Source organism: Manis pentadactyla, chromosome 10 (assembly GCF_030020395.1).
Source record: "Manis pentadactyla isolate mManPen7 chromosome 10, mManPen7.hap1, whole genome shotgun sequence".
NCBI lineage: Eukaryota > Metazoa > Chordata > Mammalia > Pholidota > Manidae > Manis > Manis pentadactyla.
In genome coordinates, this window is record NC_080028.1 from 120,879,797 (window position 1) to 120,897,443 (window position 17,647).

The 17,647-nt window shown below is 51.8% G+C and overlaps 1 protein-coding gene across 1 annotated transcript in view; it reads left to right on the forward strand.

Moving 5' to 3' along the window:
* Window positions 1-1,851: 1,851 nt before the first annotated feature.
* The window catches only part of TEKT5 (tektin 5), a 36,984-nt gene continuing 21,188 nt past the window's right edge, over window positions 1,852-17,647 (forward strand). Inside the window, exons 1-5 of the mRNA XM_036928212.2 lie at window positions 1,852-3,741; window positions 6,443-6,526; window positions 7,091-7,161; window positions 10,230-10,373; window positions 13,754-13,976. Of these exons, the coding sequence (XP_036784107.1) occupies window positions 3,166-3,741; window positions 6,443-6,526; window positions 7,091-7,161; window positions 10,230-10,373; window positions 13,754-13,976 (1,098 nt within the window). The 5' untranslated portion in view covers window positions 1,852-3,165. The remainder of the gene's footprint in view (window positions 3,742-6,442; window positions 6,527-7,090; window positions 7,162-10,229; window positions 10,374-13,753; window positions 13,977-17,647) is intronic.

Genomic DNA, 17,647 nt, shown 5'->3' on the forward strand with positions numbered 1-17,647 from the left:
CTGTGGGGCCCTGAGGATGCACCGGGAAGCGCCCCACCTCTGCCTCCTCCAGCCAGAGCGCTTTAGTGCTCTTCTGTCATGTGCCCCTCTCCTGTGGGAGAGTTTGTTTAAACACAGCCTTCCGCACCAGTGAATGTGTTTGAAAACCACTGCATTTTTGCAACTGTTTATAACAGAATGTTGGGTGGTTGGGAGGGAAACCCAACATCCAGGCTCTTCACCTGGCTCTCCTGGCCCCATGGGCACAGAGAGGGCATTAATGGAGACTCACTGTGTGTCCTTGGGCAAGGAGTCACCAATCTGAGCCTCAGATGCCCACCTGTAAAATGAGGGCACAAATCATGCTCACCTCCCAACATTATCAAAAGGATAAAATGGAAACGATGTGGCTAAGTGTGGTATGATAGTAATAATGCCAGTCGTGACTGAACACCTGCTATGTGCTAAGTACCTTGCTATGCCCATTTGATGCTCACAACTCCCACCAGAGGGAGGCACAATTGCCATCGGTTTCCAGGCTGGAACAGGGCGAAGCTGGGATTCCACTCAGGGGAAAGGCCGCCTCTGGCTGGACGGCACAGAGCAGATTCCCTACATGGCCACAGGAGCCCCTCAACCCAGTCCCTGACCCAGTGACTGATGCTTTCTTCAGCAGGCTGGAGCGGAAGCCGAGGCTAAGACTTTGGGTTCATTTGCATCAGACCTCTCCCCGGCTGTCCACCCCTGACACAGAGTCTTCTCTTCACAGCAGGAAAAAAGGCACGGGTCATATTAGACGTATGTGTGAGAGTGTACACATGTGCATATGTATGTATAATGTATTTGTCAAAGCTGTATACTACATGCAAAGCCAAGTAGGACTTTGAGGTCAGTTCTTTTCTTCGAGCAGCCCTGCCTTGTTTAGGAAAATCAGGCCAGAGCCCCACATGGTGAGTTCCACTGGAGGGGCGGCCAACTTTCAGTGGGGTTTGTTCAGAGGCCCACAGGAGAGGGAAAACCTTCCAGACAATACATATCCAAGTAAAAAATCCATGTGTTCCTCTATCCTGTAACTTCTTCCAGAAGTTATGCTCAGACATGCCCAGAAATGTATGCGGAAGGATCGGTTGCATTTAGCATTATGCAAAGGGAGAGGGGTGGGGCTCAAAGGACCACGTGCTACATGACCCCATATATATGGCATTCTGTGGGGACAGAGGGCCCACAGGTGGTTGCTGGGGCGAAAGGTAGAGAGGAGAGCACTGAGGGACTTCCAGGGCCACGGACAGAGCCCATCTTGGCGATGGTGGTGTACCTGTGTGCCTGTATGTCAGAACTCATGAACCTGAGCTGTGTGCAAATTGTCTCTACGTAAACCGACTTCAAGACCTGCCCAGGGAAGGACTTTTATTGCAGCAATATTTGTAGCAGCAAGGCAGGAAGCATCTTAAATGCCCAATCATAGAGAAGAATCAAATAAATAATAGCACCTCCACATCATGGAGAATTACACAGCTGCCAAAAGGAAGAGATAGATGTTTATATACCAAAATGGAATAATCTCCAAGACTTAGGGTATTGTAGAAAATGGTGAGCATGGTATTTATGCAAAAAAAAGGCACAGACTTGTCTAGGCTTGTCTGTGCATAGAGTATCTCTGGAAAAACACAAAAATCTGACAATAGTACTTATACCTGGGAAAATGCAAAGTAGCCCTTGGTGAGAAAATTCTAAATCTTTGTACCTGTAGATCACTCACATTATTATTTCTACCGTGAATGTTTGGTGCTGAAAAAAATACGCTGAATCTTTTTGCTCCATTTCTTGGCTGCCCTTGGTGGGCAGGCACTTCCTGTTGTGTGATGGCCCTAACGTAAGCATTTTAGGTGCGGAGCAGGTCCAGAGCCCACGTGATTTCCTTATCCCACTCTATAACACTAGGTTGCTTTATAGGTGGGCTGTGGAAATATTTTAAATGAGTATATGTGAAGCATCAGGTGTGCAGAAGGTGCCTAAGGTTATTTCTCTCCCTCAGTCCTCTCATGCCCACTCTGTTTTTCAGTCCTGGGTTCCGGCAGCTGGAGAGAAAAGTCCCAGTGACCATCTCCCTTCACCAGCAAGGACCATGTGAGGGTGAAGGTTGTTCTCGTTCCCACTGCGGGAGGGGGCCAGGGTCCCACAGATCAAGCACCTCTTCTGTTCTGTACCTTGAGATTTTGTTGCCACGCCCTCCAGCCCAGGGGGGGAGGGGTAGTTTCTCGAGGGGATGCAGACGTGGGTACAGGGCAGAGGGCTGAATGCTCTCTCGTTCTGCCGTGCGCTGGGCTTCATAGCGAGCCAAATAGACACAGTCTCTGCCTCGGGAGCTCCTGATCCCTACCACACTCATTAAGGGCAGGTTTATCGAAGGATTATTTATGTAAAATTTACCTCTTTTAGTGGACGGTCCTGTGGGCTTTAAGCAATGCACATGGTTGTGTAACTGCCACCACAGTCAAGATACCGAGCAATACGGTCACCATGCCCAGATTTCCTAGGCTCCTTCATAGTCTTCCCCCCGGCCCTGGCCCTGGCCCCTGGAAAGTCATGTGTCCATATGGATCTGCCTTTTCCAGGATGTCATCTAAATGGAATCACACTGGATTGACCTTTTGAGTTTAGCTGCTTCCGCTCAGCTTGATACGTTTGACATTCATCTGTGTTAAGAGTTCATTCCTTTTAACTGCTGAATAGTATTCCAAACTATGGATTTCCCATTCTGGTGCCATTCCTGGGGACAAAGAAAAAGAAATCAACTAACTTTGACCAAATTGTCCTGAGCTGACTGAGTTTATTGAAGGGGACTACGTTTTACATTTTCTCCCATGTTCAGAGTTAGGTCTGGAAAAGCAGATCCGACTGCTGTGGAAAAATAAATAAATGCCATTTCCTGCACCTCCAACTCTGTGGGTTGAGAAACTCACATTCTCTTTTGTGTGTGTGTGTGTGTGTGTGTGTGTGTGTGTGTGTTGATTGGGACAGCATGGGCCCAGCTGGCCTGAAAGCGACATTCCGCACTCCCCCAGGCTTTGTGACAGCAGTGCCGAGTCATAGAGGTCCTGCCCTAAGAGAAGCTTCTCCCCCGCCCCCCACCCCTGGTGTCTGCCTTTGCACAGAGTTCTGCCCTAGTGGGGCTGATGAGGAAGGATGGAGTTTCTTGGAACCACTCAGATTGCCAGTTACTGTGGCCCCAAGAAAGCCTGTGGCATTGGCACGCTGCCCCCCGCCGTGCCACCTCCCGCAATCCAGGAATGCTACCAGCCCTATTACCTGCCTGGGTACCGCTACCTCACCTCGTGGAGGCCCAGTCTCTTCTACAAGGTCTCCAACACCCAGCCCTGCGTGGATGAGGGAGCCGCATGCCACAGCGCCCCGCGGCCACCCACCGTCCTGCCGGCGCTCCGCTCTGCGCTCTTCTGTCGCTATAGTCCCCACGACTGGGAGCAGTCCAACCAGCTGCAGATCCGCGGGGCCGAGGCCTCGCGGCTGTGGGCCAGCCGGCTGACAGGCGACTCCATGCGGCTCATGCAGGACAAGGATCAGCTGACGCATCAGATGCAGGAGGGGACCTGCCGGAACCTGGGCCAGAGGTTGTCGGACATCGGCTTCTGGAAGTCTGAGCTGAACTACGAGCTGGAAAGTCTTCTGAACGAGAACCACAGCCTGGAGACAATCAGGAGGCGGCTGGAGTGTGCGGCCGAGGAGGTGAAGTGTCCCCTGCAGGTGAGTGTGGGTGGGGAGTTGCAGCCCCATGCACTCCACTTGCCTGGAGCGAAGATGAAGGCGACAGGCACCTCGCAGGTCCGTTTGAGCCGCATCATCATCCATGATCAGTTTGTGCGGTAAAAAAATTAGAATCGTCGTCCATGCAGGGCTATCCCAGTCAAGTTCCTGGGTCGGGACTGAATTTCCTTTCCTTGTCGGGATTACATCAAAACTGCAGAAGTTTCATTGAAGGATTATGTGCATGCGTGTGCATGCGTGTGTGTGTGTGATGGTCTTGAAAAGACACACTTAAAATAACTGCTTAATTTTTCTCTGTAGCCTGTAACACCTCCTAACATACTCTATGATTTACTAATTTTAAAAATTGATTCCTCTCCCTGCCAGGATAGAGGCTCTACGAGGGGAGGGATTTTCGTCTGCTTTGTCCACACTGTGTTCAGCACTGAGAGCTGCTGTGACACGCCAGTGTGTCCGGCTGGCCCTTAATGAGCCACGTCTATGCTGATTGGCTTTTGGTTTGAATGTCTTCCCAGCCTACCATGGTGCACGGTTCATAGCAGGCACTCAACACATATTTGTTGAATAAATGCCTGAATGTGGACGTTCTGGATGGTTCTTGGTCTCCCAGTCTCCAGTCATATCCTGGATCCGATAGGGGTGCTTTTGGCTGCATATGACAGATACTGGACTAAAGCGGCTCAGCCAAATAGGAATTTTTCTGAAGTGGGAATTCCAGAAAGAACAGGTGAGGCTTCTACAGCCTCCACCTGATGCCAGAAGGGACCCAGGCTCCTGTCTTTCTGCTCTGCCATCGGTAGCCCGTGGCGTTGGTCCTACTGCTGGCAGGGATTTCCTATCACATTGCAAGCTCCTGGCGGGAAGGAGCGTTCTGATATTCTCGGTTGAGGCAGTTAGGTGGGAGTAAGGCAGAGGGTGAATGTGCCGGCAGAGTCAAGGAATGTCACTTTTCCAGAAGGACCATCGTGCGGTTCTACTTGTAGCCCATTTGCCAGAGCTCTCCTGGGCTCCCCGGCTGCCCAGGGCTCTGGGTGAGTGCTTTTCACTGGGTTGTGGAGTGGACAGTTGATAAGGGATCTGGCGTTATCTGCCTTGTGCTTTGGGAGCAGACCTGGGCCAGGATGGTGTTTGGTGGCTCCCTGGAGCCTGTGGGGACTCAGATCCTCCTGCCTGGAAGCCGCCTGCAGGTGATTCTGCTCCGTGTCAGGTGCAGGGGCTTCTGGAGGAGAGGTCCTGCCTCCAGATCACCCAGGAGACATGGCACCAGTTTCCCCCCACTAGGAGGGGTCCTACTGTTTCCCTATACCCCCAGAATTTCTCCCCAGAGGACAGTGGGCAGGAGACCTAAGGCGGCATCCAGAATCCATTGCTGTCCTCTCCCCTGTCTTCTCGCCCACCAGTCTGTCTGGAAAACCCAGCTCTGCCAGTCACGTGGCCTCTTCGTGGTGGCCTGGGGATCTGAGACAACATCTCATCTTACCCTCTTCTCTCCATCTCCAGGGCCACCACCTCAGCCCAGGCAGCCTCTCCCTGGACAGTGATGACTGCCTCCTTCCTGGCCTCCCCTCCAGCCCATTTTCCAAACAGCACCAGAGGAGCAATTTTAAATATTGAACTGGATCTTTACACACCTGCCCCCTCCATCCCCTGCTAAAATCCTCTGCTGGCTCCTAATACACCCTAGTTAACTCTAAATTCCTTGTTACAGCCTCCAGTGCCCACCCACCACTTTCTCTAGCACCAGTGCCTTCCTGTCTGCTGCTCCTCCTACTTCAGGGCCTTTGCACCTGCTGCTCCCTCTTCCTGGCTCATTATTCCCATTCACCTCTGCTGCTTCCCATGATCAGGTCTCCTGCCACCTTCTTAGAGAAGTCCTCCCTCACTTCCTACCCACATCACGCCAACATCTACATCTGTAAGGCCATCAGGGACTAGCCTTATCACAGGCAGAAATGATTGTGCTTCTTTATGTGTTTACTTGTGTTCCCTCCATTAGAACTCCATCCAAGTAGGGATTTATTTAGTTCATTGCCATGTTCCCAGCACCTTGATCGAGCATGACACACACAAGGGGCTCAGTAAATCCTTATGAAATCAATGAATCCCTCCTTTCCAGGTTCCCAGATGCATTTGCATCCCGGCACTCGGTCTTGCCCCGTGGTTCCGTCTCCCTTCACTGCTTTCTGTGACATCACGGTCCAGTGGCCCAATCACTAGTTCCTGCAGTAGGGGCTCCCCTGAGCAGCCTCCTTTCCTGTCCCTGTTCTGCTCTGCCTGTCGCCACGATAGTTACTAGGGCCATGGCTGTGTGGCAGGGTCACCTGGGTATCACTTGGCCCTGGTCGCCTTCTAAAGCTCTCCTCCCACTTAGAAATCTCCAAAAAGGGGTTTCACATATATTCATAGGTAATATTTGTTGGCAATATTCTGAGCGCCTTATATTCTTCTAACCAACTTAGCACAGCATGCCTGAGGGATATACACCAGTATTGCGCCCATCCACAGACACAGCCTCCCACGGCCCCCGATGAGGGCAAAGGGGTGGAGCCCACCCAAATGCGCAGTGATGAGGCCACAGGAAGTGTCTGGGGTCCCCGGGACAAAGGTAGAGGTGAGTCCCCTCTGCCCAGGGTCTGCATACAGCTGCAGGGGGAACCGGCAATTTCTGTGCTCCCTACAGGTGGCCCTGGAATGCCTGTACCATCGAGAGAAAAGGACCGGGATTGATTTGGTCCATGACAACGTGGAGAAAAACCTTATCCAGGTAAGGAGCCTCCTGGGACTGCCTGGCCCCCTGAGGGAGGAGGGAGGGCAAGCTGGTCAGAGAGGTTTCTGAGCTGCCTGTCAGGAGCAGAAAGCATGGCTGGTGTCTAGGCTGCAGTTTCGGAACAGGGAGAAATGCGGTCATCTGACTTCAGTCTTTTCATCACTAAAACCGGCGTCATCATCACGCCAATCAATAAAAGGAACCAAAGCTAGGGTTTATGAGCACCTACTGCATGTCGCACACTGTACCACTTAGTATGCATTACTTAATGATAAAATAATCTGTAAATGAGCACTAGGCACATAGTAGGTGCTAATTTTTTTTTTAATTTGGAAGTATATAAAAAGAAAAGAAAAGGGCAAAGAATGTGGGACTTGCACAATCAACCCTTAGCTGTGTGGCCCTGGGATCATGTGTGTTGAGGCAGGAATTAGGCCCCACGCTGACATTCACCTGGTGGGGCGGAGAGGGGGCAATGAGAGGCAAGGGGTGTGGTGGCCCAGCGGATGCTGTGAGTCTCTAAGGGGCACTGACTGCTCTTTCTGACTCTCTTCATTGCAGGAAGTAGATATGCTAAAATGTTGCCAAGAACAGATGAGAAAATTAGCTCAAAGATTTGAGATCCAGATGCGGTAAGGGCTGCTTTCTCTCCCTTTTCTTGGAGTTTGTTTTGGGTCTCTAGGTGTCTGGGGGCCAAGCCAGATGGGTCCCCTGTTTCTAGGTGGTTCTTTTGGCCAGTGGTATTCTGGTAGGTGTTTAACAACCAGCTCTTCAGGAATGAAGAAAAATCCTGATTTGTAGCTTTGCCAATTGCAGTGGTGTAAATGGTACCACCCGGGCTGACTTCAGTCTACCAATAGGTTGTTACTGAGATGCACACAACTGGTTTTCATGGGTTAGCATGTCAGTGGTGGTTCTCATTTGCAGTGAGGGTCTAGGCACAAGAAATTGGCCTCACTGAGGCCCTGCTTATCCTGTGGCGTCCCCGTGGGAGTTCTGAACTCTGGGAAGGGCAGAGAGTAGTGGCATCAGGCCTCGAGGTGAGGGGCTGGGACAGCTTCAGAGGGGAGCTGGCGGATGCCTTGAACCAAGTGTCTTCAAAGGGAATAGCTTTTTGTTCTTTGAAGATTACATAGCCGGTATTGCGACAAATCAGGAGGTAATTAAAGGTAGGCCTGAGTTTTAGAGGGCTTGGGACCCATAGCTAAGCCCTTAGTCCCCAGCTCTCCTAGAGGCAGCCCTCCCACCTGGCCCTTGAGCTGGACCCTTCCTTTACCTCTTGCCCCGGCTGCCCCTTCCTACAGATGGGGCATGTGGGCAAGTGGGCTGGGGTACTACAGGGACCAGGCAGCTTGCAAATAGGCTCTGGGGGCTGGGTGCCCTGCTTCCATGGAGGAGAAAGAGCAGTCCCCCACCACACACACACACAGAGCAGCCCCTCACCTCCACTGATGCAGTGAGAACTGGGTACGGGGACAGGAGAGAATCACCCAGGCTGTAGGCAAGGGCGGACATCAGAGGTGGAGATGCCAAACGGCAGTGGCTGAAGGGACAATTGAATGTGTGTAAGGGTAGTGCACACTTCTGTTCTGATTTCTGACATTTCTACTTACCACTTGGACTGTGGTTCACCTAATGTCTATAAATTAATTCACTTAAAAGGAGACTCTTAAATACTTTAATTTAAACCGGGAAGCTTTAACAAGGGAAATGCTTTGGGAAGGCAGATGTCTTCATTGTATTTTTCTTGCCCTTATGTTTATGATCATTTATGAATGATATTCTATTTGTAGTTGCCATAGGGCCATGGCCAAACTCAGTGGTGGGATGGTGGGAAATGGGACAGTTTGAACAAGGTTTGTTTGAATAAAAGCTGAGACTTGAACTTGGGGACCTGGACCCTGGAGGAGATGTTGGAGACAGTCCCACAGCCTGGGAGGCACAGAGTGATTTGGACTGTCAGAGGGAAGGACGGACCAAGACTGGCCACAGGAGCAGGGACGTGGGGGACAGAGAGGGGCAGAGATACGCCAGACAGAGGAATCAAGAGGAAAGACAGAGACAAAAAACAAAGAGACGGAGACAGACACAGAGAAAGAGGACAAGAGATTCAGGGATAGACTCCAAGCAGCGGTGGTGGCCGAGGACAGGGAGGGAATGGGAGCAGGAGAGGGGATGCCCCCCTTTGCCAGGGCCCGAGGCCGAGCGACCCTGCTTGAAGGCTGTGTGACCTTGTCGGAGGATGTCTGTCATCCTGCGGGGAGGCAGCTCCCTGCCAGGGCACCCTAACCCACCTAGAACCCGCCAGGGCCTCTGCCGCTGGCCTGCTCAGGTGGCTGCCCCGGCATGAGCAGGCGCTGGGCTGGTGGCTCGTAGTTTTCTGGACGAGGCTTGAGGCTGCGTCTGGGCAGGGCCATGTCCTCGCCTCACCAGGCGCCCAGCAAAGTAGAAAAGGCTCTTTCTGACTGGGCTGGAGCCAGGTTCGAGCTTTTCTTGGTGAGCTGACAGCCGGCTGAGCCTTGGTGCTGGCTGTGCTTTCTGTCGTGGGCCAAGGAGGGGAGACAGAGGCTGCCCGACCTTCCCCAGGCCTCCTAGGAGGCTGGACGAGCTGAACAGGGACTCCGAGGCCACAGGCTCCCCACTAATGCTCTGGCATGTTTCCTTCCACATGCTGGTCTTTCTTCACATTCCAGTTCATTAGGCAGGACCTGGCCCCGTTTCTCCACGGCTCTGCAAATTCAGAAGGCCCCCCCAGGCCCCCAGGGTGGTTCCTCCCGCCCAGCATGACTCCCTGAGCGCCCCAGTAGGTGGATGCCCACCAACACGAGATAACACATTTCCCTGCTCCTGGCCTGTTCGAAATCCCACATCAGATCCATAGTAGAAAAGGACTGTGGCCGAAAGACAAAGACAGAGGAGAGAGAGACATACACACAGAGGGCCTGAGACAGAGAATCTAAGAAAGGTGAGGCAGGCAGAGACCCAGAGCCTGAGACAGAGAGAAATCAGAAGTCCCCTGAGTTAATGGCTTCCTCCTCTGTGTCACTTTGCATCGTTTTCAAACCTGCACGGTGTATTTATTTTTACTGTGTTTATGCAAATCTGTGAGCTCCTGGATCTTACTCGTGTGTTTTCCTTCCCTGCCAGGCAGAGGGTTAGACATAATGATCTGTGAACTGCTTTAAAGGCTTTTTCCAGACTGTGAATTTGTATCTTCCAAATGAGGTCAGCATATGCACAGCTGGGGGGCCAAATCTGGCCCATCACCTCTTTTCATAAATAAAGTTTTAATGGAACACAGCCACACCCATTCATTCATTTACATATTATCTGTGATTGCTTTCCTGCGAAGTTTAGTAGTTGTAACGGAGACCATGTGACCCACAAAGCCTTAACTATTTAGTATTTGGCCATTTGCAGTACAGGTTTGCCCACCCCTGTTCTGAATGACAATAGGTCTACTTACCCTGGGGAGGCGAGGGAAGCAGGGCTGGGTGGCGGGAAGTGGGGCATGGCCCTGGGTGTGTGGTGGGGGCATCAAGGTGGGAAGAAGGCCGAGAAGCCACTAAGGGTAGACAGAGCATCCTCTTAGACGTCCAGAGACTTACTTTGAGCAGTGGCTCTGCGCTGACCTCCCCGTGACCTTGAGTGAGGGACTCTGGGTAAGCGCACAATCCAGGGACAACTCTCGCCCCCACAGGGATAACCGAGATGCTCAGCATGCTCTGGAGAGGGACCTCGAGGACAAAAACTCAGCCCAGTTCATCGATGAGAAGTGCTTTAACCTGAGGAACACGTCAGACTGCATCAACTTCTTCCATGGCGTGGAGAAAATCGGTGGCATGTAAGCACTGGGCTCGGGCTCCCCATCCCTGGCCGCGGCGGACGGGAGAGAGGGTTTCTGAGTCTGCCCAGCCAAGGAACCACAGAGGGGCACCACTTGCCAGTCAGGTGAGGGCTGTGTGGTTGAGTGGGGATCCTCCGTGGCAGGCCACTGAGTCCAACTCCAGCTAATTTGAGATGCAATTATCAGAAGGTTCTTGGGGAGCCACAGACTCAAGGGGAAGGCGGGAGGGGAAGGTTCTGGCGGCTGGAATGAGTCAAGAAGTGGGAGGAGTGTTGTCAGCACACCGTCGCCTTTCCAGCAGCTAACATCTATCGAGTGCTTGCTGTGTGACCTCATTTTCTCGTCACAACAGCTATGAGACAGGTGCCTCCTGTGTGCCTGGCACTGCTGTGGCCATGCCACGGCGTTCTGGAATGTCAGGCAGAACTAACACACACTTTCCCAATCAGCAGTCCGAGGTCTGGGACACTTAGGGCCGGAGAGGGAGAGGTGCTTCAGGTTTCAGGTAAGGCAGAAGGTGGTGTCTATCTTGGTCCCTTAAAAAAAAAAATCTTCCAGCACATAGAATTGTGCTCGAAGCATAGTAGGTATACAATAAATATTTGTTGAAGGAGGGAAGAATGAAAAGGAGGGAGGGAAGGAAAGGAGTTCCCTGGAAGTCTTGTTGGCACAAGCCCAAGGTCACTTTCTGGATCTTAGTACATGTGCAAGTGTTGAAATGACCCTTTGGGGTCTCTGGCAGTGACCGCCCCTGACAAGGGGAGCAGGGCTTGGGGCTCTGCCCCCTCAGCCGCAGCTGCCCATCCCCGCAGGGCGTCCACGGGGCTCCCTTCCCAAGCATGCCTCCCTGAAACCTGGTGGAGTCTCCCGTTTCCATGCCCTGCGGGGCCTGCTATTTAAAGTCCCTCATCCAGCCACTCCAGCTGGGAAGCGAGAGCTGCTGTTTGTGGGGACTAATTGCTCCCCAGATGTACCAGCTCAGGGCTTGGTGTGTGTGGTTTTGTTAGGGCAGGGCCCATCCTGACAGGTTAGAGGGCATTTGGAGGCTGGGAAGGGACGTATCTCGGGTCACAGAAGCTCTCCATGCCGTGGCAGGAGGCGGGGGCAAAGGAGACAGAAGATGTCTTTTACCTGATGCTTGCTCTGTGCTAGGCACTGTTCTGAGAGCTTTACACACAGCCCCTCATGAACAATAACATTTATGAAGCACTTCATGTTTTCAGGTGCCATGATAGGAGTTGCATATTTAGTCACCTAACAACCCCGAGAATAGACACCATAGTTATCCCTACTTTACAATGAGGAAACTAGGCTCAGAGAAGTGAAGTGACTGGCCCAAGCTCACACAGCTGGTGGCAGAGCCACCAGCTAATCCCATACTGGACACTGGGCCTGTGTGCTTTACCAGGGCACCTCCTGCCCCCCCATCAAAGCCTGCTTTCACCCCCATTTAGAGGGCAGTGCTCCATGAAGTGTGTCCCCCCTACTGAGGCGCATCCCCTACAAGCAGAAGGCTGCCTCTGGCACATACACCTCCCAGCCCCCCGGAGAATGTGATTAAGGGGGCTCGCTGTCTGCTCTGGGGAGGGCGAGGACTTAGAGTCTGCTCCTCACCATTGACAGCACCCCTTTCGGCAGTGGGAAGTACACTCAGTTAAATCCACAGGCTTTATCTGTTGTCCTTGACACCTCCTCCCTCCTGGATTGATAATGAGGGGCTGTGTGACTTTGGAGGAGACACTTCATCTCTCTGAGCCTCTGGTCTTTGTTGGATACAAGTTTTGGATCACACAGTGCCCTCTCCCATCCACAGAAGCCCAAGATCCCTGTTTATTGTTACATTTTAGCTCCTGCGAAAGACAGACAAAACAACCACATATTATGTATGTTTTCAAAAAATTTCTATTCACCATGCAATCTTAGTATGCTTTAAAAAGTCTGGAAAGAGACTTCTGTTCCCGAAAATTGAGACTCCTTTTTCCTACTGTCTTGAAATAAAAATGTTTTATTTAAGGACTGGAGACTTGCTGGCTAGGAAGGACCTTGAAACGTTATCTAGTCTGGTTTACCCTGGAACTGAGGCCAGCTCAAAAAAGTGCATGCGTGCTCCTCCTCAAAGACTTCTGAGAGGACGGAACCCCCATACACGACATTGGTTGCTTGTTGCAGGGGTTTACAGACTCTGCCAGGAAGAACTTTCTGTTGTTCAAACTGAATTCCTTTTACGTCCCTGTCACCGCCTCCGAGAAGCCTTCCCTGGCAGCCCCTCCCACTGTAGCCTGTGTCTGTTGCCCACCGGTCCCATTCTCCAGCTGCCCTGCTGTGAGTCTATAGAGGAGGCTGCCCTCCAGGCCAGCTTGCCCGGCACGCCCTTTGTTAGCTGGTCCCCAGCTAGGTTCAGCCCAGGGGAGGGGCGCTAGCAGGGGGCTGAGGGCGGAGGAGATGGATGGCGGGGATTTATTCCTCCTGCTCCCCCTTCCAGGGATGGTACTGCACCACAGCTCCCTCTCTCCTGCCCCTCCCTCTCCTCTCCAACTTCACACCCGGGATGGGGACAGCTTCCCGCGTTTGCTGATCCCCGAGCCCCCCACATGTCTGAGTGTGCCATTTTATACCCTGATTGACACATAGTGACTGCAGTCTGTCTCTTTTTATTCATCCAGCTTCTAAATTCCTCCATAGCACATACCACGTGTAATTACCTTCTTTACTTAGTAATGTCTGTCTCCCTTGTCGGAAATTTATCTCCACGAGGACAGGGATGTTGCTGCTCTTGTTTGTGGTTCTATCCAGGTGCCTAGGACAACACCTGGCATGGGGCAGGTGTGCAGAGAACATTCGCTGAGTGAGTCACTGCAAAGTAGCCTGGCACGTGCTCGCCACTGACTTGAAGGGCCTCTGCCCCCAGCCCTCTGCCCATGCCCCCTCCTCCGCCTGTCTGTGTGCTTCAGGCGGTGGCCGTGGGCGGGGTTGACATTCTCCTGTTGTTTTGATGGAGTCTCTCCCCTCCCACAACTCACCATGTGCCCTCTGTAAAAGCCGCTGTCTCTGGGCTGCAGCTGCCTCCCCTGTAAAATGAGGAGGATGGATACCCGGGGTGCTCACCTGGGGGTGGCTGTGCCCCTCCTCCAGGGGACACGTGGCGATGTCTAAGATATTTCTGACCGTCACAGCCAGCAGGGCAGCCCTGCCGGCATCTGGTGGGTGGGAGCTGGGAGTGCCGCTGGCCACCCGACAGCGCGCAGGATGGCCCCACATCCAAGAACGACCCCGCCCCTGGTGTCGGACACGCCGACGCTGAGTCACCCTGGACCCCCTGGGGCCCGCCCCAGGCCCCCATGCCTCAGCTGTGTTATCCGTGCTCGCACCTCCTACAGGATCTCCGTGCCCGAGACCTGGGCCAAGTTCAGTAATGACAACATCAGGCACTCGCAGAACATGCGGGCCAACTGCACCCGGCTGCGGGAGGAGGCCGACAGCCTCTTTGAGACCCTGTCGGATCAGATGTGGAAGCAGTTCACCGCCACCAACCTGGCCTTCAACACCCGCATCTCCGAGGTGACGGATGTGAAGAATAAGCTACAGACGCAGCTGGCTAAGGTGAGTGAAGGCGCCCAGCCGTCCCCGCTGCTAAACCCTCTTCCTCTTCCCGTCCACCCCTGGGGTGGAAATGGTCCCACATGTCCTATAGCCTAGGAGCTTGCCCACCCAAACGGGGCAGGGCTGTGAGCTTCCTCGGGGAGTCGAGGTAAGTCCTTCCGTGTTGTCCGATGGTGGAGATGGCTTGTCCTGGCTGTCGCCACGCACCTGAGAGGCTGCTGATGGCCCCCAGGACCCTTCACTCCATCTAAGGGCCACTGACTTGAGTGTGACCGGCAAGTGGGGGTGTAGATAGCGGATCCCAGGAACTTCTCTGCCCACATCAGCATCTTTGGAAATGCAACCTTTGACTTTGAAAGGCTTCAGTGACCTCAGGACCCCTGTTGAGGGCTGGGGTGCTTTTTGAATTTGATGAAGTGGAAGGACTGCTCTCTGTCACCGTCTGCTGCTCCTCCCACACATGCCCTCTCACTGCTCCCCTGTGGAAGGCATCGTGCTGCTTCACACCTCTGGGGGAGTCCTCCCTGCAGGGAATGCTTCCTCCCTGGCCGCACGTGAATTTAGAGTGCCCCCTGGGTGCCGTGGCACTGGTGGCTGTGACATTTATACACAGGAAGGACTTCGGGATGGCAGTCTGATTGGAGGGGATAGGGAGTCGGGACTAGCCTTGAACCTGTATTTGCAAAACAGGCTTATATGTAAACATATATCATACATATATTGGGAGTGGGTAGTTGGGCTGTGTGCAGAGGTTAATGGAAATTACAGGGGCAGTGTAAGCCCACCCACATAGGCCACCCTCGGGCCTGGGGTATGAAGGAGGCAGCTATAAGTTTCTGTAAAATATTTGCAAGGTTGTATTATGTGGTCTGAGAGAAGAAGCAGGTGGGCAGAGATTCTCATGGGGACCTTATACCAGGTAGGCCAGGCAGGCAGGCCATTCCCATCAAGAGCAGGTCGCTAGAGAGTCAGGCAGCTAAGGATAGTGGGTAGAGTATTCACAAGAGAGGCCAGCAAGTGCAAAGGGCACGTGTGGGATGGGGCTGGAGAAGGGGGCAGGCTCAGGGCATGCAGGTCCTGGTAGGTCCTGGTGAGGGGTTTGCATTTCATTCTGAGAATAGTTGGTTTAAGTGGAAGGCGTTAGGATCCAGTCTCATCTTTAGGTGGGTCTCTTCCCTCCTGGATGGAGAAAGTGTTGCGGAGGTTGAGGGCGGACACGGGGAAGGGGGGTTAGGAGGCTGTGGAAGGCTCCTGGTGAGGGACAGCCGACTGCACTAAGGAGGTGGCTTCAGATGGAAGGGGGAAGAGAGGATGTGAAAGATCTTGAAGAGGAGGAGTTGGCATCTGTGCCTTCCCTCTCTCCTTTCCTTAATATTTCCCTACCAGTCCCCAAGGACAGGGTTGACAAACCTTTTCTGTAAAGGGCCAGATCATATTTTCAGCTTTGCAGGCCGTGTGGTCGTCTCTGTGACAAGTACTCGATTCTCTGATACAGACAGCTGTAGATAGTATGTTCATAAATGAGTGTGGCTGTGTTCCAGTAAACCCTCATTTGCCAAACTAGGCAGTGGGCCGGATTTGACCCACAGGTTGTAGTTTGCTGACTACAAATGTAGTTTCACATAGCTTACCATCGCTCCCTCCACCTCGTAGCATGTGGTTAGAAGCACAAACTGAGGGTGACTGCCTGGGGCTGAATCCTGGCTTCCTCATCTCTGTAGCTTTTTGGACCACTTCCTTAACCTCTCTGTGCTTCAGTTTCCTTATCTGTAGAACGGGCAACTCGCAGAAGCAGACCGCCAGTACACACTGTGTCTGTGCCTCTGAATTTACTGTATTTATTGATTGATTTGTGTCTGCCTCTCTCCAGAGCATCACTCCTGATTCAGTCACGTACCCACCTGTGCAGGGTACTGCCTGGCACGCAGTAGATACTCCTTTAATCTTTGTGCATTGTGTGAAAGGAATCTACAAATCTATTGAGCTTTGATGAATGAATGAGTCAGTGCTTTTAATTTCAAGAGTTTTTTTTCTTAAGGGAAAAATCTGTGGTAAAATACACATAACAAAAAATTTACCATCCTCTGAGTCCATTCAGGCTGCTCTAACAAAAAACTTTGGACTGGGTGGCTTATAAACAGCAGAAATTTATTTCTCATGGTTCTAAAGACTGGGAAGTCCAGGATCAGGGCACCGGCAGTTGGTGTTTGGTGAGGGCCTGCTTCTGGGTGCGTGGAAGTCTCCTTGCTGTATGTATCCTTGCATGACAGAGGGGTGAGGGAGCTCTCTGAGATCTCTTTTCTAAGGGCACTAATCCCATTCATGAGCCTCTTGATGACCTAGTCACTCTCAAAGACCCCCACCTCCCAATACCGTCACAATGGGGATTTGAGTTTGAACATAACGAGTTTTGGAATATGAGTTCCGTCCGTAGCACCATCATGCTGTGGAGAGTTCACTAGTGTTTTACATTGTTGTGCAACCATGACCGCCATCTCTCTCTGGAACTGTTTTTTCATCTTTCCCAAACTGAAAGAACTCAGTGTTTCAACTCCATGCCCGTTAAACAGTCCCTCGCTGTTCTCCTCTCCTCCCGCAAGCACTCTTCTTTTTTCTGTCTCTACGAATTGACTACCCCAAGGTTCCTCGTGTAAGTGCAATCATGCTGTGTTTGTCCTTTGTGACTGTCTCATTTCGCTTGGCATAATGTCCTCCGGGTTCATCCGTGTTGTAGAGTGTGCCAGAATTTCCTTCTTTTGAAAGGCTGAATAATAGTCCATTGAATATATATACTATGTATCCATTCATCCTTCAGTGGACACTTGGATTGCTTCATACGGTGAATCAAATGTGGTTCATTTTTGTGTTGTGTGCATGAAGTCTGAGGCCTGAGATGCCTTGGGAAGCTGCATTGGTGGGTCTCGGTGGCTGATGTCTGTGAATCAGGGGAGAAGAATTCCTGTTTGGTGACGTCGTGATGATTCAGGCATTGATCTCTGTAGAGCTCTTAGAATGCTGCTTGGCACATGGTAAGCACTCAAAGGTAACTAAGTATTACTATAATTATGGATGGGGAGGAAGAGGATCTTTTGGTGGGAGTGGGGGGAAAAAAACTTTTACCTTCCCAGATTTCTCCAGGGAACGTTTGAGTTATTACTAACAGCCTCATCACTCCTGATCAGAGAGGTTTTGCAACTGTGTGTGTTTGTATTAATAGTCATTATTTGATCACCAGCTGCTTTGCAAATAAGCCAGCACATGTTTAAAATACACCAAACCCCAGCACAACACAACTGACACCATTGCCTAAGCAAGGACTTATCTTCTGGCTGGTGGCTAGCTCACATTGTGGTTTTCTAAGGTAATAAAAGGAGCTGGTATAAGGAAGATAATTGTAGAGCAACATCTTGCTTCCGCTGGAGGACTTGAAATGTTCCCTTTAAGATTTTAATTTGTTCCCACCAATTCCTGGACTTGCCATGGGAATGAAGAAGGAGATATCTAAGCTGGCCTGTGCATACAGTAAAACAACAAATTTGACTGGATCTGTACGGTTGGAACTCAACCAAGAATTTGGAGAAGTGCAAATTGTAGCGCTCCAAAGTCTTACAACTACAGACTATTTACTGTTAAAAGAACATAAGGGATGTGAACATTCCCCAGGAATGGGT